The sequence below is a fragment of the Staurois parvus genome, unplaced genomic scaffold, assembly GCF_062004578.1.
Source record: "Staurois parvus isolate SC_StPar_1 unplaced genomic scaffold, SC_StPar_1.0 ptg000145l, whole genome shotgun sequence".
NCBI lineage: Eukaryota > Metazoa > Chordata > Amphibia > Anura > Ranidae > Staurois > Staurois parvus.
The window spans coordinates 22,227,384-22,250,000 of record NW_028317941.1 but is presented as its reverse complement, the minus strand read 5'-3'; the positions used below and the strand labels follow the sequence as shown (position 1 = coordinate 22,250,000).

Sequence of the window (22,617 nt, the reverse complement as noted above, 5' to 3'; positions counted from 1 at the left end):
GCTGGCCTTGAAATTCAACCAGTGTGTGAAATATGTAAACCATCAATTCACAAAAGCTCAGTCTGACAGATCTTCATGAAATTCTGAACTGTTTTATTACCGTAAAGAAAACCATTTATAGAAAATGTAAAATACAGTGATTTGCGACAAATTGCAGAAGTCAGAAAAGTCAAATTTTGGATATTTAAAATTTTGGACTGTACAAGAATTTTGTTGCAACTTGTTTTGAGAAGCACAGACTGAAAATCCAGGTGGCAGTAAGGAGTAGAAATAAATATTTTATTGTCCAATTAATTAGGGACAATAAACATTTTGGATTATACTGCCACCTACAGGGGGATATGGAAACTGATGAGCTAAAAAGAAAAACTATAGGCCAGCCCAGGTTAACCTTTCCTACTACCAGCATCCTTCAATTCATTGCTAGTGTCCTCAGAAGGTGGGTGTCTTTTCTTCAGCTCTGCTGGGTTAAAGGCTAACTCCTTTTTCTCTAACACGTTTTTTTTCTTACATTTTTTTATTTAGTCAAGAGTGTACATTGCTGTTGGAGGTTTCTCCTGTGATTTGCAACAATGCAGCATGATCCATCTAAGTCTTGATTTTGGTTTACTGTATCTGGATGTCACAGAGATAGTCACTGAGATTGGCTGCTGTTTTAAACCAGCACGGAGACATTAAGCTGCTATCCCCCACCTTTTTAAATGGCATCTGGGACTTAATTGGTTAATGGCCCAATGGATAAGTGGTTGGAAGCACTTTTCTAGAGTTCTTTTCTCTCTGGTGCATCCTGCCTTTCAGCTGATCTTGGGTGTGACTTCCAAACCAGTTCTGATTGGTCAAAAGCCATAAAAGAGATTTAATTATTGTTGATCCCTTGCTTATTGAACATATAGGGTAGATGGATATAGCTTTAAACTTCAGCTGTGACTGTTTGCTTGGAAGTCCCTCATCTCATTTTTTGCATGTGTCTTTTGGCGATACATATTCTTAGACACTTCGGCTAAGATGCTGAGCTGTGAAAAAAAAAAAATCAAGCAGAAACATGATAGTATCCAGGGTTTCTACAGCTGGCTGGAGCACACATCTTCCTAAGTAGAGGAAGCCTAAAGAATAGACCTCAAAGTCCTGTCCTTCTCTGACTGTTAAGTAACATCCATTTTTTTTTCTCCACCTCCTTGTCGAGACCGCCCAATCTGGGCCTCCAATCCATCTGCATGGTCTGTAACCCAGTCTGCCAAATCCTCAGACAAGCTTTCCTCAGAATCTTCAGGTACATTGATGGATGCCTTTCCTGGATCCTGGGCAGAACTTTGCATCTGAGACACTTGGGTGCAGGAGGTGGTATCCCCGGGCTACAAACTGGAATTTTGCTCTGTGCTCCACTTCTGACTTTTCTTAACATCAAGGTTGCTTACCTTCATGTTTCCATCTTTCCAGTACATCATCAACACATTAATTCCTTAGTTTTCTTCAGGGCCAAAGTGCTGGCCACAATACTTAACCCTACGTTGCTCTTGTGACATCCCCATTGTGGGCTACCTAAATGACCTCCAGTTCAGGAAACAGTCTGCACAGGCCTTGTCTAATGATGTGTATTTGATGATTGGTTTGATGGTACAAGTGATTTAGGGCAATCTTGAACATTCAGAAACCGTTGCTGTAATACACATCATATTATTTTTCTGTGTCTAATCCTGGAAATTATTCAGTCCAGACTGTTCCTTCCATAATGAGATTACAGAGTACGTGGTCTCTGATTTGAATTCTCCAGTCCAGAAGTGGTATGACTCGTCACTTTTGCAAGAGAGTCCTAGGCCTGAATTTAGTCTCCTGCAAGGTAGGTTAATTTCCTCAGTTCCACTTCAGGCCTATTCTGATCTAATCCTTTCTTTTTCTGAAACCTCACCCTCCATCTTGATTTTCGGAAGCAGGCGAGGAAGAGTTGGTCATCCCTCATAGCTTTAGACTGACCCAAGTTGATGTGGTTTGCAAGACTCCTGGCAGGGGCTGTGTGTGCACTCCACTTCTGTCCCAAGGACTGGTTGCTGATGTTTTAATGGCATGGTAGTTGAAAGCCCAGGTTCTGAGGAACAGAAGCATTGCTAAATCTGTGATTTCTACAATACTGAAAGCTAGGAAGTGTACTTTCTGCAAGCTTTGTCAGTGGTCATGAAAGGCATCAATTGATGTGAGTCTCCCAGGAGTTTGTCCATGGGATTAATCCTTTCCTTCAGCTGGGTCTGGTCCAGCATTTGGCTTACAGCGCTATTAAATTGATTGTAAAGACACAGTTTTTATTATTTAAAAATACATGTCATACTTATATGCTCTGTGCTGTGATTTTGCAGAGAGCAGCCCCGGTCCTCCTCTTTTCGGGTTCCCTGCCGGCACACCCTTTGCTGAGTGCCCCCCCATAGCAAACCACTTGTTATGGGTGGACTCGTGCATGCTTGCTTCCAAGCCAGCTCTGTATGTCCATAAGATACACAGAGTGCAGCTCGGCCCTGCCCTCGCCAATGGCTCCCACTGCGGTGTCTGAGCTAGTGAGGAGGGAGAGAGAGAGAGAGCCTCTGTTCTTGTGCAAATTGCTGGTTCAAGATCTGGCTCAGGTAAGAATTTGGGTTGGGGGGAGGGGGGGAGTGGGAGCTGATTGCAGATTTTTAGAATCAACATTGACTATTTTTTAATCCTTATTTCTATAGTTACTTCCTAGTTTCCATGCCTAGGCAAATGGAAGGCATCCCAACAGTCTTCAGGAGGGAAGGATTGGATTGCTTAGCTAACCACATCCTCCTGTCTGCATGCCTGAGCTAAGGGCAGATGGATTGAAGTAAGTAAATGTTACATGAATCATCTGCCCTTACTCAAGATGGCCACGTCCAGGAATGTTTTTTTTTTTTTTTTTTGGGTGTGGGGTTCTTAGTACTTTTTAAGCAAAGTAATGCATGGAGACATGGATGGATAAGTGAGTTTGCTTAGAATATTGTAAAAAAAGTAAATAGTGTTTTTGGTTTGTAGTGCTCAGATAAAGTATAGTTTCACTTTAAGGGTCAGGTCTTTGCCCTTTCTATTTTATTTTAGAGACTGTTGGCCTCTCAGTCTTGTTCTCTTGTACAGATTAATATCTTTGTACAGTGTCCATTTACCCACAAGGTGTTTTTTTTCTTGTTGCCAAAACTTCTGCACGACAAGTTTCTGAACTGGCAGTCATGTTGAGGGACCAAGACTTCCTTCTTGGCCTAGGTAGTTTCTGCTTTATATCTCAACCAGTACATTGCTTCTGCATTCATCTGTCTGGCTCCAGTTCATCAAAAGGAAATTTTTTTCCATTGTTTGAATGTGGTTTGGGCTGTGCGAGTCTCTCTCTCAGCCACTGCTTCTTTTAGAAAGACTGGCTTTACTTTTTGCTGTGCCTGATGGACCCTTCATTGGCTTCCAGCTCTAGGTCTCACAGATCATCATCCTATCATATGGTGTTAAAGATCAGATGCCACCCTGTCTTCTCAAAGTACACTCTACTGGGTCTGCAAGTGCATCTTGGGCTTTTCAGCATCAAGCAATGGTTTGTCAAGTTTGCATGGCTGCACCCTGATCTACTGTTTACACATTCTCTAAGTTTTACGAGGTGGACGTTTTGGCCTCATCTGTTGCCAGGTGTAAAGTTCTTCAGGCGGCTCTTCAAGCTGCTGGAAGTCTCTAGTTCTATTTTCTTTTTTTTTTTCATGAACATAAGATGATTGTGTTCACTTTAAAATTCCTTTCTTTAGTCCATTGAGAGACACAGGTCCCAACCCTGTGTTTATAATCATGCTCTTGTGCTGCTTGTTATAAAACTGAGGCATGCTGGTAGTCAGAGGGGGTATTTCTTGGCGAGGCTAAAATTCTCCCCATCCAGCGTTTAATTCTCCTGTAGACAGCAGGACAATCCAAAGGTTTAAGAATTCCTGTATCCTTCAGTTGACTCTAAGAAAAGCATTTTGCTACAAGTACAAAAATCCTATTTTGTTGCATATAAATTACAATGGAACCTAAAAAATGTGCAGCATAATAGATTATACTGTATGCACAGCTAGATTCTAGTTTTATTTCTTTAATTAAGGCACACAAGAATTCAAAGACTATTTGGCTCTACTGCTGCGTTCAGAAGGATTTGGACACTGCAAACAAGAAAAAGTGAGAAGTCCAGTATAAACCCTCCTACTTCCAGCATTCCTTAATTTTTGCTAGTGTCTTAGGTGTATGGACGCCTTTTCTCTGCTGAGAAATAGATATCCTTTTTGTTTTTTGTTTTTTCTTTTTTACTTTTTTCTTCTACCAAGGTTCCCCAAGATTCAATCAAGATTCTTCTACAAACTGCTTAGCTGATCTCCAAATGCAACTATTCTGATCGGCAGCTCCTCAGCACTAGCTTTGAAGGTCTTACATGGATCCCGTTGAAATGGGTGATTGCGAGCCTAGCCTGGAATATGACCTTTGGGAACTTGACTATTCATTCTTATTTCCAGAGCTGAATGTACTATGTTAGTTAGCCACAGAGTATTTTCCAGATCCAGAGCTGTGACCCTGCCTCTGAAAGACTCAATTTGTGTTTGGGTTGTGTAAGCTGAGCATTGTCTGGGGTTAGCATCAGGAGCTACCTCATTACTAAGGCTGTTGGGTGCAATTTTATAAGTCCCCGCTTTCCGACAGTGTTCCATGGAAGGGGTCAATACTGAGGGACTAAGTGCTGCAAGGTGGAGTGTTGGGCAAGAATGCTCCACACCTTCTTTTCTGTCATTCAGCATAGAGGATGCACCTGCAAGTGACCTAGATTTATTCTTAGTTTGTCTCTGTTGCCCATCTTCAGTGGCTTGGTAGCCTTTGAGTGCCTGAAGCCTTGACTCCTTCCAGCAGCCAGTGTGTGAATATTCAAGGCCTGGCCTTGTACCCCAAGCTAAGTTTCCCTGCCTTACATTCCAGACAGCCCCTGGGTGCCCTCCAGCTCACAATCTACCAATGGTTCCCTTGCTGTCTGCAGTGAGAGGCCTGACTGACAGTCTAAAGTTTTGCCCTCTGCCCTATTCCATCTTTTGGAATCTCCCTTAGCTTGGGTTGTGGTCCTTTGTCTGTATCCTAGGAAGATGTCAAAGCAGTTATGCATTATTTTTGGGGCCTAATTGCATATTTGATGACACTGACTACAGCCTCTCAGCTGTCAGTTTGATGCTGAGTCTCCTAATCCTTAACAGATGAGCCTACACCAGAGGAGTCAGACTTCTGACATAGACCATTTTGGCTATTTTTGAGGGATTAAGCAGCATCTTAAAACACAAAGAACAGCTCCTGTCATTTTTTACGGAGACTAGAGGACCCTGAAAAAAGTTTTCATCCCTCCCAAGTGGTTATCAGTCCTGAACCTGTTTGAGGAGGATGTTAAATAGTGGCCTGCCCCTGTTGTGGATCCACTCTTTTCTTATCTTAACAAAGCCTTAACCATCCGTTTGGAGGCTTCATCCATTTCCTAATATTCCACTGACAAGCAATTGGAGGCCCTTTCTGGACTAAGGCCATCAGAGGGGATCCAGTTGCTATTCAAACCCATTCTTTAATTATGGAGCTTATACTTGCATCCTGGAACTACTGAGCGAATGGATTGTTAGAGGTCTCCCACCTCACTTACTGTGCAAGTCTCCTGTCATTAAACATGAGAACTGTTTGGCACAAACGCGGGGCTGCACCACCCCACATGTAAAATGGACCTGCTTCTCATCCCCTTTGAGGGACAGTCTCTTTGGAGCTGCTAATCAAGGATGTCACTGGGGCTTGAGTACTGTCTCTACAGAAGAAGGCTAAGGCTCAGTTTGGGAATGCTCATCCCTCTTTAGAGGCCAAGAAGGATTCCTTTTAGTTTCAACACAAGACACCCTGACTGGAGGGTTGTCTAATAAGGATTCAGTCAGACAGTGATGTACATCGGTCATCAGCGAGGAATTGGACGTCTTGCTGCCGAGCCTGCACTGGTCTTCTGTTCGTATGTTCCCTAAGTGTTACCATGTGGTAGTTCAGGCCTCTTCTGATGCCAGCTTTGGGCATAAGGTTTTTCAGGTGGTTCATTGAGCTGCAGGTAGTCCCCAGTTCTGTTGTTTCTTGGGGGCCTGTTAATATTTTCTTGCTGTTTCCCTCCCCACAGTTGGAAATCTTTTTGAACTTCCCAACAGTCTCTGAGCTCCTGTGTCCCTCTGTAAACTTCAAGAAATAGATTTTGTGTTAAGTACAAAGTTCCCAATATGGGTTTTACCTGTGTTGATTTTGTTGTACATGTATTTGTTGGTTACAGCTGGACTTTTTTCTTTAATGCCCTCAGGAGAAAATGTTTTACTTATTTTATGACTTACAGCATGTTTCTTTTTTTTTTTTTCTGCAGCTTTCTGGAGATCAGGGTTCTCCAGAATCCAAGAAGCCAAAGCGGACAGGAGAAATGTGTGCCTTTAATAAAGTGCTTGCCCACTTTGTGGCCATGTGTGATGCCAATATGCCGTTTATTGGACTTCGAATGGAGGTGTGTCTGTGTGCTGGTTTTAAAAGAACCTAAACGTACCTCAATGTAATGTATGTTGGGGGTTTTAAAATGTACAGGTTTTTTTTTTCTTATCCTGATTCTACTGTGGAATTAGGTTGTCTGAACTTAATCAGGCTTACATGCAGATAGCTTGCATTGTTTATTGTTTTATCTGTCGTTCGGGCCAGTTCACACCAGAAACATGCTCATGTTCCGATGCGATTCCTTTGCAATTTTAGTGCACTGCATTTACAATCCATTCATTTGAATGGACTGAAATCGCACTGCACCACAAGTAGTTCATGCACTACTTCAAAAGAACGCATTGCATCCGGATTGCATGGTACTTCAGTACCATGCAATCTAGTGCAGCCAAACTCACTATGTTTCTGTACTGTGTTTGGGGTGTCATTAGCATTGCGTTGACACCCGCTGCAGATCGTAAGTGCAGTGTGTTTTCAATGTGGAATGTGAGTTTCCTGCAATGAGTTCTGCTATGCCCTAATACTTTATTGTGACAAGTTTTAAAACCATTGTTTTTTATGTATATGAGTATTTTTTGTTTTTTATCCAGCCAGCATATGTAGTTTTAGGCTATATTCAAATTTTCCACTTTTTTCATTCCTTCTGTTAAGAAAAAAAAAAAAAGCCTGCTGACATACCTTATTAGTGCAAAAGCTGTGTGTGTGTGTGTGTATATGTGTATGTACAGGTGAAACTCGAAAAATTAGAATATCGTGCAAAAGTTCATTTATTTCAGTAATGCAACTTAAAAAGTGAAACTAATATATGAGATAGACTCATTACATCAAAGCAAGATAGTTCAAGCCGTGATTTGTCATAATCGTGCTGATTATGGCTTACAGCTCATGAAACCCCCAAATCCACAATCTCAGAAAATTAGAATATTGTGAAAAGGGGCAATATTCTAGGCTCAAAGTGTCCCACTCTAATCAGCTAATTAAGCCATAACACCTGCAAAGGGTTCCTGAGCCTTTAAATGATCTCTCAGTCTGGTTCAGTAGGAATCACAATCATGGGAAAGACTGCTGACAGTTGTGCAGAAAACCATCATTGAAACCCTCCATAAGGAGGGAAAGCCTCAAAAGGTCATTGCAAAAGAAGTTGGATGTTCCCAAAGTGCTTTATCAAAGCACATTAATAGAAAGTTATGTAGAAGGGAAAAGTGTAGAAGAAAAGGGTGCACAAGCAGCAGGGGTGACTGCAGCCTGGAGAGGATTGTCAGGAAAAGGCCATTCAAAAGTGTTGGGGACTTTCACAAGGAGTGGACTGAGGCTGGAGTCAGTGCATCAAGAGCCACTACACACAGATGGATCCTGGACATGGGCTTCAAATGTCGTATTCCTCTTGTCAAGCCGCTCCTGAACAACAAACAACTTCAGAAGTGTCTTACCTGGGCTAAAGAAAAACAGACCTGGTCTGTTGCTCAGTGGTCCAAAGTCCTCTTTTCTGATGAGAGCAACTTTTGCATCTCATTTGGAAACCAAGGACCCAGAGTATGGAGGAAGAATGGAGAGGCACACACTGCAAGATGCTTGAAGTCCAGTGTGAGGTTTCCACAGTCTGTGTTGATTTGGGGAGCCATGTCATCTGCTGGTGTTGGTCCACTGTGCTTCATTAAGTCCAGGGTCAACGCAACCATCTACCAGGAGATTTTGGAGCACTTCATGCTTCCTTCTGCAGACGAGCTTTATGGGGATGCTGACTTCATTTTCCAGCAGGACTTGGCACCTGCCCACACTGCCAAAAGCACCAAAACCTGGTTCAAAGACCGTGGGATTACTGTGCTTGATTGGCCAGCAAACTCGCCTGACCTGAACCCATAGAGAATCTATGAGGCATTGCCAAGAGAAAGATGAGACATGAGACCGAACAATGCAGAAGAGCTGAAGGCCGCTATTGAAGCATCCTGGTCTTCCATAACACCTCAGCAGTGCCACAGGCTGATGGCTTCCATGCCACGCCGCATTGAGGCAGTAATTGCTGCAAAAGGGGCCCAAACCAAGTACTGAGTACATATGCATGCTTATACTTTTCAGAGGTCCGATATTGTTCTATGTACAATCCTTGTTTTATTCATTGCATGTAATATTATAATTTTCTGAGATTGTAGATTTGGGGTTTTCATGAGCTGTAAGCCATAATCATCACAATTATGACAAATCGGCTTGAACTATCTTGCTTTTGCATGTAATGAGTCTATCTCATATATTAGTTTCACCCTGTAAGTTGCATTATTGAAATAAATGAACTTTTGCACGATATTCAAATTTTTCGAGTTTCACCTGTATATATTACACATATATGCGTGCGCACCCACCCAACCACAAACACACACACACTTCTATCCCAAGTGAAGAATGTTATTTCTTCAGATTTACAAAGATGAACATCAGTTTTGAGAGTTAGATTTTGAAGTTTAACATGAAAGGAATTAAGTTTTGTAAATTAATTACCCATTTATATTTCCTCTGCTGCTAGCCAGGTGATTTTCGTTGCTTAATGGTACATATTTTTTGTCTCTGCAGTTTTCCAGCCTGAACATTCCTCATCAAGGTGTACAAATAGAAGGGGATAGCTTTAGTCATGCTATCCGAGTACTAAGGTAAACAAAATTATTTTATTTTTATGATATTTGTGAATTCCATCAAAGAAGTTAGGATGGAGAGAGAACCTGTCCTTGAAAGAATTATGGAGACATTTGTTATTGTGTCTACGTTATGGCCAACTTTTGGCTTTACATAGACGGATGCAAATTGTTGGCAAAGCTGCTTTTAAGAGTAACAGTTTATTTAGGTCTTCAAGTTTGGCATGGTTTGCTGTGCAATACATTTGAAAAGCATCTGATGTTTTTTCTTGTCTAAAGGATTCCTCCGTGTAAAGGGATAAGTGAGGAGACACAGAAGGCACTAGAACAGTCTCTACTTGATTGCACTTTTCGACTACAAGGCAGGAATAACCGGACTTGGGTTGCAGAGCTGGTGTTTGCAAACTGCCCACTTAACAGTACAGTCTCCAGGGAGCAGGGTATGTTGCAGTCTTTCATGACTCATTGCTTACTACACATTTAGTAACAGTATCTGAGAACTGTTTGTTTATTCTTGTTAGGTCCAACACGACATGTGTACCTGACCTATGAAAACCCACTGTCAGAGCCTGTAGGAGGAAGGAAAGTAGTAGAAATGTTCCTAAATGACTGGAATAGTATTGCTCAGTTATATGAATGTGTGTTGGAACTTTCGAAGTGTTTACAAGGTAACTTTTCTTTAATTACTCTGAAAAGTAGAGCATTTTCTTGTGAATATAATCTAACATTTTTTTCTTGTCTTTTCAAAGACATACCTCATCACTTAAATCAGTTTTCTGAGGTTCGGTTGTATAATTATCGCAAGCTGATTCTGTGCTATGGACAAACAAAGGGAAGTTCGGTAGGTGAATTGGGCCTATTTATTAGTTTAAGGGGCTATAGTTTTGTTTTGTTTTTTTGTTGGTTATGCTTAAAGAAGAATTCCAGGATAGGCCAAAAAATCACCCATTCGTACATCCCCTACACAAAACACTATAAATGGTTATTAAAATTTTGAATGTCCTTACCATTTAGGAGAAAAGTCTTACTGAATTTTCATGACTTCATTTCTGTAATTCTAAAGATAACAGCAACTGCTCTGCCAAGGAAAAGGTGTAACAGCAGGGATTACACCATATCCTCTCCTATGTGCAGTAAAAGGAAACCACAGTTCCCATCAACCGCAGAAAATTGTAGTAAATGTGGGCAGGTACACCACTAGGCCTGTACATGTTGAATGTGTCTGAGAGTCCCAGTCCGCCCACCACTGCGAATGGGGCTGAATTACATCATTGCTTCCTAGAAAAAGACCTACAGAAGGGATGTGCCAAGACCAGTGGTTGGGGGAAATAGGAGGCGTAGCAGCCACTGGACTTACAAACAGGAAACCAAATAGAATTAATAGTTTGATTTGAAAATTAATAGGCTATTTCAGAGCAACTTCTGAGTGAACTAGAAGATAATTGATATATTTAGTGAAAGTAGGAAATCAGCAACTAGGACATGTAAATAAGTGTTTGCCTGGAGTTCTGCTTTAAGTGGTAGTCTCATTTCAAAAAATATACCCCTGCTATTTACCTCTTATGGCAACACACATGGTCCCCTCCACCCACAACTTGTGGATTTATGGGGAGGCTGCACTTTCAGGACACATTTATACTTGCTGGTAGATGTCATAAGACTATTGTGTGTTAAAATGTGGAATACTGTCTGCTAAACCATGTAACAAGAAGAGAGATGTGTACAGAGTAAATATTAGTAGAAAATAGGATTGACTTTTATGATGATAACCGAGCTTTTAGCTTTCATGAAAACGTTATTTTCTTTGCAAATGTCATATTATCTTGTTTTTTTTCTATGCCTATATTACCTCACAAAATAATAACATTATTTGCAGAACCAAAGCTAGAGACATTGGTTTTATTGATTTTCATCAATTCATCATAATGTATTCCCAGGGTTAGACTGCAGTTTGTAATATCTAGAGCAGTATTTTAGACAGTGTCACAGCTATACCTTATTGGTGCTGATATATTTTTAGAATGGTGTCCTTGGTGCCAGGAAATTGAGATTGCCAGACTTTATGGCCTCCCTTTCTACCTTTTTTCTTTTGCAGGCTCTTTTTTTTTTTTTTTTTTTTTTTTTTTACATTAAATGGAAGGGATTAATATGCAGTTGGGAATCTAATGAACATTTTGAAAATTGTTTGACTGTGTAGTCGTCTTGATTTTTTTTTTTTTGGTTAATGTTCAAGTGTCTGTTTTCTACATTGCAGATAAGTATTCAGTGGAATTCTATTAACCAGAAGTTTCACATATCCCTTGGGACCACCGGACCCAATTCTGGTTGTAGTAACTGTCACAATATCATTCTTCACCAGCTACAAGAAATGTTCAACAAAGTTCCAAATGTGGTACAATTGTTACAGGTAAGTTATTTAAATGGCTTGTTTCACTGACACCGCAGGATAGAATTTTAAGGTGGATGATGTTAGCAAGATTTTTGTACAGTAAGTTGGTATTGCAATATATTTTTGAAATTCTTCTCTCCACTTGTAAAGATGAGCAGCTGGTTTATGACAGATGAGCCTGCATTAACCCCCCTGGCGGTATTCCCGAGTGTAGCTCAGGGTTAACTTTCAGTACCAGAAGCGGTAACCCCGAGCTACACTCAGGATTACCCTGCAGCGTTGCTCTGGGATCCGTCCAGCACTTACCTTGTCCTGCGCTCCTACGATGTCTCCCCTGCAGTGTCCCCAGCCATGTCCTCCGGCTGATGCCGGCATCCGTCTTCTGGGTTCCGTTCCCTGTGAGCGTTGGTTTGATATGATTATTTATTATATTATAATTTATGATTTCGTGTTTCAAATTTTATCATACCCGGGATCTTTACTAGACTCTTGTTCGGACAGATTTCAGTGAGTTATTCCTGAGAATTACAGGCCTACAATACAAAAACAACATATTTCCATTGAAAATAATGTACCATTTGAGCACAGAAATATTGACATAATCAGACCGCTAGGGAGGTTAAAGCAGTCATAATTTTGAACCTATTTCTTTCCTGTTTAAATTTGGTTGTCAACTGAAAATTTTTGAAAGAATGGTTTCTTGTTCTTGGTTGTTTTTTTTGTTTTCTTTGCGTACATAAACTGATTACCTGTGCTTCTTGTTCCAACAGGTTTTATATGATACTCAAGCACCTTTAAATGCTATCAACAAACTTCCAACAGTACCAATGCTGGGCCTGACACAGCGGATAAACACTGCTTATCAATGCTTTTCTATACTTCCCCAATCTCCCACCCATATACGACTGGCCTTTAGAAATATGTATTGTATAGACATTTATTGTAGAAGTAGGGGTGTGGTGGCAATACGAGATGGAGCTTACAGCCTCTTCGATAACAGCAAAATAGTTGAAGGGTTTTATCCAGCTCCAGGGCTAAAGGTAAATTATTTCTTTGCTTTCTTTTTATGTTTTCAATTTCTCCACTTCTCGTTCCTTTCTTTTTCTTATGTCACCTGTGTTCTAGAGTGTATTTTCTTCTAATTTTTAGACATTCCTGAACATGTTTGTGGATAGCAATCAGGATGCACGGAGGCGATCGGTTAATGAAGATGACAATCCACCATCACCTGTTGGAGGAGATATGATGGACTCCTTGATATCCCAATTTCAGCCACAGACACAGCAGGTAATTGGCATACATGCCAAAGCTTACATATATGATTGATATGTACAACTTATTAGCTAAATATGTAACTGTATTATTTTATGGTCGCAGTTTTCAAAACAGGCGGGAGCTTCTGGTGCCTATCCACTTACTTCTCCACCATCTTCATACCATAATACTGTTACACCGTCACCAGTAATGATGCACACGCAGTCACCAGGTGAGAATATTTGTCCGTGATTTATATGTTATTAATTTCTCATACTTTTTGATATGGAAGTTATTCCTTCATTTTTTTTTTTTACCAGACAATGTCTGGGGTTACTAAATCTCCTCTGTGATAGGTGTGCTTCTTGCCAAAGTTACTTGGTAAAGTACCTGAATCAAACTGGTTTTCTGCTTTACAAGCCGCAACCTGCTGGTTAATGACCAATCAACTCTTAATAGCACAACGAAGCAGCTCTGCAGTTTCCATCACTTGTAGTTGCTCAGCTTTTTTTTTTCGTGAAACACAGCATGACTTAGCAAACCCATTGCTTTTTCATATTGTGTTTAGGACAAACATAAAAATACAAAATATATAACTCTTCACAAAGTGCTAAAAAGTGTGTAAAAAATAAACACCTGAACCATGCTTTCTAACTTGGAGGTAGATTTGAAAACTGTTAGTTTGGCATAACAATTGTGTATACAATAGAGAAATATTTATAATATGCACTTACACGCACGCGCTCGCTAAATCGGTAGACTTCATCATCATGATCAAGTTAAAGTTGTGAATTCAAAATTTTACTAGTCCAAAATCTCCTGCGCATGAGTGTGGAGAAATCCTATAAGTCTATGTGTGTAGATGCTCAAAACACAACCCGAGGGGCCTAGATTGCATTGCTGCCCTCCATTGGCTGGGGAATTTCCAGAAGCCGACTGTAGAGAGAAACAACAAAAGAGGGCGCACTAGATTATACATTATCCCAAGGGAGTTTTTTTTTTTCTTCAAATAAAATCATAAATGTATTCACAAACCAAGGTTTGGAAACAGCTTAAAGCAATTTGTGTATCCACAGACACAATGATGGATAAGACCTGGATGGACGAACACACCAGGTGAACGCCATCCAGGGATTTGGCATTGGTTTACATGTTTCAAGGGCAAGCTCTTTTCTTCACAGCCAAAAAGATAGGATCTACTTGGTGGTTCTTAAATCTTATACTGACCATGATATGAGAACCACAGACTCTTCCCAGTGTTTGCCGACCCCTAGGAGGAGTCTGTGGTTCTCATTCATGGTCAGTAGAAGATTTAAGATCCACCAAGTAGATCCTATCTTTTTGGCTGTGAGGAAAAGAGCTTGCCCTTGAAACATGTAAACCAATGCAAAATCCCTGGATAGCGTTCACCTGGCGTGTTCGTCCTTCCAGGTTTTACCCATCTTTTTGGCTCTGAGGAAGAGGGCTTGCCCTCGAAATGTGTAATCCAGCGTGGATCCTGGGACGGGAGCTTACAATCATCAGCTTTTATTTATGTAAAACTTTCACCAGGTGAAAACTAAGGGGAAAAAGCCTGGCAAAAGAAAACTAATTTCAGCCACAACCTCTAAAGATTAGTAAGCTGCAATATGTTACATTTTTGGTTTTGGGTTTAATACCTCCTTAACCAAATCAAAGCAGGGGCATACTTAGATATTGACATATGGGTTGAGATCTTGTTAACAATCTAGAAATATTGTATTTGGATGTTTAGGCAACAATTCAGATGCTATTGCCAGCATAGGTGTCAAAAGTATCTTCAACTTTTTTTTTTTTTAATCGCTTTTTCGTAGCATAGTCTCCTGGGCACAGTCTTATCAAATATAAAATTTAAAAGCGATTTCATGTGTTTTTTTTCCCTTAATTTCCAGCAACCAGTCCTTGTGTTTTCCATGCAACAAAACGCATGAGTATGCAAAGACTAAAGCATTTGGCATTTTGCATGTATACTTTAACCCATTCATGGATAAATGCTGTGTTTTGGGTAATTTCAGTGGTGATTTAGGAATTCTTAAAAGAGCCTACAGGAAGTCGGGGCACTGTCAAACAGCCCTTATATAACGCTGGTGACTTCAAGAATTCAAGAACGTTGCTTTAAATTGTCTTTACACAGCAGCTGTCCAGATGGGTGTATCTTCAACAATAGCTTTGGAGGTCTTACCTGGCCCCAAATATTGTGGGGCTTCTCACCATGGTAATGGGTAAGGCTGAGGGAACAGAGCACTAATGTCATCTGTTAAGTGGAAAGTTGTGCTGTGTGTTCTTTTTTTTTTTTTTTTTTTCCTGCAGTTTGGCATAGAGGAAGCCCCTTTATGCAGCTGCTCCTGTTTTTAAATGCTTTGTGGATCATCTTTTCCCTAGTCTTGTTCCACTGCCTTGCCTACAGTGACTTGGTCATCTTCTGTGACCCTCATCAGCATATGTTGCTTGGGTTTATGAATATGCAAAGATTTACCTCCCCTTGAGGTTTAGCTTTTCACTACGTGTGCGTCATTTTGCAGCTTTCTGGGTTGTCCAGTACTCTGCAAAGCCTTGAGGCCAAACCCAGACCATGCTGAGAGGAAAGTGCAGGGATGACCTGTTATGTGTCCTCCTAGACACCCTTGGTGCAACATATGAGTTAGCTGCAGAGTGATTTATAGGTCCAAGGCTGTGCTGCACTTGTTGGTGAAAGTTTGCTTCTGAAGACTGCCTAGGGAGTATGCCTGCCAGAGGGGCAAAGTCTGCTTGGTATCTTTCTCCTGTGGGACCTCTTGACCTGCAAGATCAACAGAGATTAGTTCCTACTGCTCCCTTGCCTTTTAAGGGCTTGATTCTTCTTTGTCCACCAGTAGTCCTGGACCCTACTCGTGGCACTTGCTCTTTTGTCTTCTCTAGTCCCATATTTCTGGCATCCCCAATGTGGAATGCTCAGGAGACCTTCACGGAAGAGAGTGTGTGTCCTAGATTGTTACAGTTCATACAAAGCCAAGGATCTTATTGTCTGCTTAACTTTGTGGACCCTTTACCTTCTGAGTATAACTGATCCTTTCCCTTTCACCTCTTTAAGGGCTTATGGAATTGTTGGGGAATTCTGTGTAATATGGTGCCCTTCTGTTCATCAGACCTTTTCTGTCTTTCATTCTTGATTTAGAGTCTTACATTTGGGCAACGCAACAAGGTGGTCCTTATGGACAAAGTACCACAGAAACTCGCCATCCCATCTTAATGGATGTATTCTCTGACGTTCTCCTTGAGTATTTGATTCTCTAGAAAAGAGTTTTTGGAGAGTCCAACTGTGGTCTTTAATCTGACCTTGCAGGATCTCATCTTGAGGCTGCAAAAGATTTCCACCTCCTGAAAACTTAAGAACCCCCCTGCAACTGACTGGGTGACTTACACTGGACAGTATTTGGTGTGTAAATTATAACTACACTGGTCTATTTCTGGAGTCAAGGTATTGTCTTCCTGGTCCCCTCATATTATAATTCCCAATTGAAGAGCGAGAGCTTTAAATGCAAATTTGCTTCCTTTCTTCCTTACAAGGAAGTATTCATGGCTAGAAGGTCCTGTACTTTCCTGGAGGGTCAGCAGACAGGACGCTTTTTCTCCTTGCTTTTTATTTCCTTTGGATAGTGTAAATCTGGAGGCCTTCTGAAAGATACATTCACATCTGTGACTAAGTTGCGGTTTTCTGAGCAGGCCTCCTTAGATTTCTTTCCTCTTTACTCTGTCAGACAAAATTTTCTAGTTCTAGTACTAGGATTTTTACTCCTAGTTCCAGGTTTGCATTGTGGCTGCCACTCCCTCGGAACACCTAGTGTTGGCTGGGAGGACCCTTTCCCATCCTTCTGTCCTGATGTTACATGCTAGTTTCTGTTAAGATATATATTCACCTCTGCCTAACCTTTTTACAGGTGGTGAAATCACCCCACCTTCTCCTTCAGAAGGATTCACGGTTACTATCCTTCACCTTTGCCTGTCTTACTGAAACTAAATGACTAAAGGAATGCCTTGAATGGTAACTGTTACAATTACTATCAGGTAACTTCCTTCTTATCGTGGACCTCCCTTGTTTTTCAAACTACCTTAGCTATTGGTCTATTTTCTTTTATTCAGGTAGTTGTTTCGCCAGTTTTTTTTTTTTTTTCTGGTGGATAATTTGTCCTTTAGGTAACATTTTCTTCCTTAGTGGTCGTTATCTATCCTAGTCTGAAGGTAGGTGCATTTTGGTGCCCTTCTGCGAAGTCCTGTCAATTTCCATATTTGGTTGGCCCTTCTTCATCTAGCCTTCATTCAGGCATGGTTCCTTTTTAAATACTCTTTTGTAAAATGATTCCCATACTGCTGGGTCTTTTAGTGTCTGCTACCTACCTTTGAGTTGGACCAATTTTAAACCTTTTGACTGTTTATGAATTCTTTTGATTCTTATGTATTCGAGAGAAGATAAAGAAACCAAGATTTTTGTAGTTACTGTAAAATCTTTTCTTAAAATCCATTAAGAGACACCCGTCCCACCACAATGTGTTATTGGCTTTATGTACTGCTTGCTCACAAAAGTGAGGCAAGAGGGTTAGAGACAGGTTTCTTCAGGGTCTGGCTTAACGTTTTTGTTTGTCAGTATCTAAACCTTCTGTAAGTGACCGTACAACCTGACTATTTAGGATTCCTGTGTCCCTCAATGAACTTTGAGAAAAAAGATTTCACATTAAGTATAAACATTGTTTAACCTAAATGGAATGTTGAAGGGTTAGACTTTTTTTGTTTTTTGTTGCTGCATCTCTGCTGAGGAGATGCACTAATGGACCTATGATGGTTGTCTTTAGTAAACAAAAAGTTAAGACAAATGCAAATTTTGAGTTGTTTCAGGAATCGGAGGTGAGAGGACATCTTAAGCAGGCCATAGATTCCGCTATTTTCTTTTCTGCAACCCATGGGTTGCAGGAAAGAAGAATCTCTTGATTGCCCCATCAGCACAGTCAATACTGTGTTCTCCCAGCGGTGTGTGTGGGGAAGGGGCAGGGGAGAAGCCGCCTCTTCCAGGACAACCGTGATTATTGCTAGCAGCTGAAGCCACTGGCAATATTCTTATAAGTCTGACATGCTGGTTGTACCCAAGTTGATCGACATGGCTCTACATGGGTACAATCAGCCTGCCCAAAGATGGTTCAAATCTCGGCCTGTCCTTGCTGAAGCGGCTGAGATTTGAATCTATGGCCTGCTTTAAAGTGGGGATACATATTCTGGTGGCAACTACGTAAGAGGAGATATCCCCTCACCATTTCCTCTCACGTCTGCTGTGTTTTTTAGATAGGAAGTGAAGGGAAATCTCTCCAATGTTTGGGGCCGCAAACAAATACCTTACAAGTCTCATAACCATTCCTTACTCTATCTAAAACAAAAAAACCTTTTAAATGTGCCACAGGCGTTAAATTTATAACAAAACATTAACCTCATTTCTGCCTGTTTGAGTGTAAACACACCCCTCTTCCCCATACTCCACCCCCCAGACCCTGCAGAGGTTTTGTTCCGATACCTTCTAAACACTACAGATCTCTTCTAGAACAGAATAGTCATTTCAAGCTGTGTGTCACTGTCATCTTTAATATGACAAAATATTCAATTTGTTCAGTATTTGTGCAGCTGTCTTTCTGGACAGCACATGAGAATGTGTAGCTGCACCCATCCGTACAGGAAACAAACTGTCACAAGTTTTAAAGAGAAGACCCTTGGAGAAGCCAGCCAGATATTTTTTTTTTTTGGGCAGGAGTACTGGAAAGCTTTGGGAAAATCTAGCAGGTGGAAGACCAACCTGTTAGGTGTTGTTCTCTATCCCTCCTTTCTGTTTCTTAGCGAAAGCTTCTTCTTTGACCCCTAGGATGTCCTCCTTGTACATAGGTTTCATTCCATTTTAAGTGCTTGGGGAGAACCAGTACTGTCTGTTGTCTGCATCCCCCTTTAGAGTTTGGCTGTGGTTCTGTTAGAGGATGGGCGTTCAACAATTTTCTAATTTTTCAGGACTGCTATCTGCTTTTATGACAGCCTAGTAATATGCCATAATCTTCCACCCCTATGTCTTATGCAAGTAGTAAGGAGATGCAGGAGGAAGTGGATACTTATTGCAGTTCATATCCTGACTCCCCACATGTGATGGCCAAGGTGGAGGAGGGGAAAGATAAGCTGGCCTCACGATACAAACTTCCCTTTAAAGCGATTATGCGGTCAAAACCTTTTTAACCCTGCACCTAGCTCAGCCTCTCAACGAGCTGCTGAGTACCTGAGCCAGCCGCTCCCTCCCCCTTTATAGCCCAGTGCTCCAGTGAGCGAGCGCTGGAGGGGTAGAGCAGAGAGTGTTCTCTGCTCAGAGTGGCTGTGAGAACTCAGTAGTCATGTGATTGTTGAGTTCTTGCACCTGACTGATGCTGCATCCACCTAGGTAAGTATATCTGGGGGAAAAAAAGCCATCCCGTACTTCTTTTACTTGTAAGTCACCGTTCACACCACTGAGATTTAAAATCACGCAATTTATGTGCAATTTCAGCACGATTTCAGGTAGGATTTTTGAAGACTGTATTGCTACTTGTGAAGATTTTCAACGATTTCTTGCAATTTGCTGTGCGATTTCCATTATATTCTATGTATGTGAAATCACAACAAAACTGCAGAAAAAGTAATGCAAGAACTACTTTAGAAATCGCGCTGCAGCAAATCACGCATGTTAAGACACTGACATTCATTAGATGTGATTTCAGGTGCATTTTCAATTTGAAAATTGCACCGGTGAGCACTCTCTGTTTTCAGGAGTCTTTCAGTACAGCATGGATTACTCTCCCAGTTTGTTGTCTCTTCTCTGTATTGTATGTGTACATCCACTGGTTATTTTCTATTGCTTGCTGGCTTCTGCAGAAGTCTTCCCTTTTTAAAGCTTCTGATGGCTTGTGTTTTTGTTCTGGTGGTGGGAACCACACTGTCTCATGTACTGTCCTAAAATATTCCTGGAAACACTTGCTGATAAGTCTATCTCTGATTTTTCCTTCTCCAGGAAACCTGCAGAGTTCTCCTAGTGGTGCCCTGAGAGCACCTTCTCCTGCATCGTTTGGCCCCACTCAGTCTCCTTCTTCTATTGGGATTTCAATGGTTCCATCATCTAATTTTGCTAGTCCTCATGGTGAGTACTTGATTAAGAGGTTTTTTTTTTTCTACACAGTTAAAATACATACAGTGGAACTGTCTCTCAGTTCTCAATAAGATTTAACATTTGATGTTTGTAGAACCTCAAAAAGTGCACATGAATGTATACTGTAAGCCACTGAGATATTTATCTTCCATCTCCTTTATGTGTAATGTACAGTATTTGGAATATATGGTTAGCTTTGACTGACTTGTTGAACAAGAATTTAAAGCAGAGCTCCACCCAAAAGATGAAGTTCCACTTTAATGCATTGTCCCCTACTTCCCATTAAGGATTGGCACCTTGGGGGAGCGGGTACCCGAATTTGATGCGTTTCCGCTGCGATCGCCTAAGGTGGTCGGAAGCTGAAGTTGTCCTCCCTCCCCGTAGTCTTCTTGGACATGACAGGTCACCAGAAGACTATGGGACCATTCACAAAGTGCAGCACTACTCGCGCATGCGCAGTGGGTAACCCGGCTGTGAAGCCCCAAGCTGTCGCAGCCAGGTGCCCACACTGAAGATGCTGCTGCTGGGGAGAGAAGACGGCTGCTAAAACCAGCCATGGTGAGGACACTATCGTGGGACAGGTAAGTGTCTTTTTTTTTTTTTTTTTTTTTTTTTTTTTTTTAAATCAACCAGAACTCCGCTTTAAGTTAATATGTCACTTCTGAAAGTTTAGAAAATGCTTAAAGTGTTGCAATCTGGCCCACCTTGTGACCTGTACTTTTGTGATTTATGGTCACCTATTTTGGTGAAGGATCAATAGAAAAATGTAGGAGACCAAAGGGGTGGGCCATCTCTTGGCCTTTGAAGAAATGTGTTATTTCAGTTTGGGTAATTAGGTCAAGGAACTTACCTGAAGTGTCTTCAGCAATTCTTTGCACCTATGGTAAGTAGTAGATACACGAAGCGCTTGGTTTATAAAAACTAGGGGGAAGAAGATCACTATTTCCTATAACCTATCTGTTAACTTTTTCCTTTTTCTCCATTCATCTTCTGCCACTATGCCTGCTTAATGACCGATAGTCTATAATGCATTCCCCATTACAACAGTCTGTGTTTATTTGTGGGTCCTGTAACTGACCACCATACCCCTGCTGGGTCTTATTTGTTGCCTCATTTCCGCAAAATGGGCTGAAGATGGAAAATCTTGCTTTAATTATGACTTCAGGCATGTTTGGATCCTAGTCCGAATCCACCTAAGAAAAAAGCCAGGAAGCTGTCACCTGTACTCTGAACCATTATCTGTGGCCAGGGCATTTCCAGCCCCGTGGCCGCGTGTATACAATGGGTATGTGTACATGCAGTTGCTGGGTGGGAAATTCCTTGTCCGCTTATGATTGACCCAGTACAGTGGCTGCTTCTTGGTGGGCTTGCTCAGGTGGGTTCGAACCAGGAACCTACCACACTCTTAAGCTCATCCCTATTCAAATAAATGCTACAGATAAGATCCTGGCTGTAATTAAGCATTTGTCTTCCTGTCATTCTCAAGTTTCCCCTTCCTGTTTAGAAGGAAGAGGGAACTGGTGGCAAAAATAATTGGTGTTGAAATTTGCAGGATAAGGGTGTGCAGGTAGGTACCAGCATTTAATCTTCACCCAGTCTTTTTATTTCAGTGGAGATTTCTAGAGCATTATATTTGACAGTGTGAGTTCAGTGTTTCATTTTGTTTTCTTTACTCAGGTTTCTGCTGTATTGCCTGAAACATCATGTACTTATCTGTATAGGATTCAGATTTTTTTTCTTTTATTGTTAAATGTTTGGTTAAGGTTGTTCAGTGAGAATCTGCCCTCATGGGCATTTGCAAAATCTAGTCAGCCAGTGGAACTAGAATGTAAAGATGTACCACTGAGCATTTGTCCCAGCATAGGGTTGTGAGAAGCCTTGGTAGGAAATCATCTATGTATATATGTGTGTTTGTATGTACAGGTTTGTAATTGTCAAACTGTAATTCAACATCCAGATCTGCCCATATGTTGCCAGTATAATTGAACAGTGAAACAAGAATTTCAGATGTTTAAGTTACTTCAGTTTTCGGTAATATGGTCATTCATTAGAAGTAGACCTGTACTACTACTAAGTACAGAATTAAACATTATTTGTTACTACTAAACCAAAACTACAAATTCATTTTCATTTCTACATACAGACTGGTTATAACTGAATTGAAAGTATTCAGAATGATGTAGATCAAGTGCTAGTAGAAGAATTACAGTGAAAACTGAATAAGTGATACCAGCACATGAAGAAAGACATTTGCAAAAATAACTTAAAATATATGTACTGACTGCCATTAAATAAGGAAATAATGGTGAACAGGCTCCCTTTTCAATCATAGATAGTCGGTCTGAAACTTATTTTTTCTCAGTGCTCCAGTATTCTCTCCAGCTGTGAGTTTTATAGTAAGAGCCATATCGGTATATGACATTTTGAAAACGACAAAATCAGCTACGGTATCTGTTATTAATTTAAAGAATAAGTTCACCTTTGGGAACATGTTGCATGTTCCACCCATTTTTAGGGCGGAAGATGTAACACGTTCCCAATGCTGCTGCAGCCTTTGCCTGCTGTTCCCCTCCCTCTGTCAGAAGTACGAGTAGAAGTTTCCACCGTACTAGCTGTGAGATTTGAAAACAGCG

General features: G+C 41.0%; 1 protein-coding gene across 2 annotated transcripts in view; it reads left to right on the top strand.

Moving 5' to 3' along the window:
* The window catches only part of MED14 (mediator complex subunit 14), a 92,803-nt gene that overhangs the window by 46,511 nt on the left and 23,675 nt on the right, over window positions 1–22,617 (top strand). For both annotated transcript variants that reach the window (XM_089673925.1, XM_089673924.1), the window contains exons 15-24: window positions 6,404–6,538; window positions 9,088–9,164; window positions 9,426–9,586; window positions 9,668–9,814; window positions 9,896–9,987; window positions 11,401–11,553; window positions 12,306–12,575; window positions 12,685–12,822; window positions 12,913–13,021; window positions 19,850–19,975. In XM_089673925.1, the coding sequence (XP_089530051.1) occupies window positions 6,404–6,538; window positions 9,088–9,164; window positions 9,426–9,586; window positions 9,668–9,814; window positions 9,896–9,987; window positions 11,401–11,553; window positions 12,306–12,575; window positions 12,685–12,822; window positions 12,913–13,021; window positions 19,850–19,975 (1,408 nt within the window). The remainder of the gene's footprint in view (window positions 1–6,403; window positions 6,539–9,087; window positions 9,165–9,425; window positions 9,587–9,667; window positions 9,815–9,895; window positions 9,988–11,400; window positions 11,554–12,305; window positions 12,576–12,684; window positions 12,823–12,912; window positions 13,022–19,849; window positions 19,976–22,617) is intronic.